Source organism: Halyomorpha halys, unplaced genomic scaffold, assembly GCF_000696795.3.
Source record: "Halyomorpha halys isolate HHAL.00 unplaced genomic scaffold, Hhal_1.1 Scaffold65.1, whole genome shotgun sequence".
NCBI classification, from domain to species: Eukaryota; Metazoa; Arthropoda; class Insecta; order Hemiptera; family Pentatomidae; genus Halyomorpha; species Halyomorpha halys.
In genome coordinates this window covers 202,742-203,574 of record NW_027109066.1, presented here as the reverse complement: position 1 = coordinate 203,574, position 833 = coordinate 202,742, and the positions used below count along the sequence as shown (strand labels likewise).

General features: G+C 22.9%; 1 protein-coding gene across 4 annotated transcripts in view; it reads right to left on the bottom strand.

The window, feature by feature from the left end:
• Nucleotides 1-226: 226 nt before the first annotated feature.
• Esp (Epidermal stripes and patches) overlaps nt 227-833 on the bottom strand; it is a 158,328-nt gene continuing 157,721 nt past the window's right edge. For all 4 annotated transcript variants that reach the window (XM_067047271.1, XM_067047274.1, XM_067047272.1 and 1 more), the window contains one exon: nt 227-564. In XM_067047271.1, the coding sequence (XP_066903372.1) occupies nt 516-564 (49 nt within the window). In that variant the 3' untranslated portion in view covers nt 227-515. The remainder of the gene's footprint in view (nt 565-833) is intronic.

Here is an 833-nt window from a genome sequence, read left to right as displayed (position 1 = left end):
AATGAATAATAAAAATTATTTTAACTTCTGGTAAAAATAATGGGACAACTAAAAAACAGTTTATGATCATCTCAATTGAAATTGAACGATTTGCAGTAAAAAAAGCTCATTAATGAAAAATTGACCAGTAATTCAAATACTATTTCAGTTTATGTGTTCACAAAACAATAATTTTTAATTGTCACATCATTAGAGCTATTAGGCAATTAATAATAACAAAAAAAAAAACACTTCAATATTTATTTCATTAAAAATATACACAATCATCTGTAACAATATTTCTCAAAATACTAAATAAAGTCTTAAAAATTAGGATGAAGTCATATTTATTTAACTAATAATAATACAAATTTTTACAATGTTTCTTTATAAATAGCACATTTAACGGCAGTTATTTCTCTAGAAATAGCACATTTAACAGCAGTTATTTCTCTAGAAATAGCACATTTAACAGCAGTTATTTCTCTTTAAAAATAAACTATTCTCTCCTGAAAAATAAAATTCTTCAATGAATGTCACCTAACCATTTTTCCACTGATCATCTTGATACTGTCCCTTTGAGTCCTAAAAAAATAAATCATAGTTGATATAAATATATCTATGGGTAAATTTATATTAATAAATAATTTTTTTATTGATATTCTTAAAGTAGGGGACTTTTTGGTACTAACAGTTAATTAGCATTCAGCTTCAAAATTCTGCTTTCAAATTTTCTACATTTTAATTTTCATCATGTTAAAATACTATAGGGTGTTTTTTTAAGCCCGATAGAACTTGAAATTGTAAAAAATAACACAAAAAATTAAATTGTAATCAAAATTTTTTTTTTATTC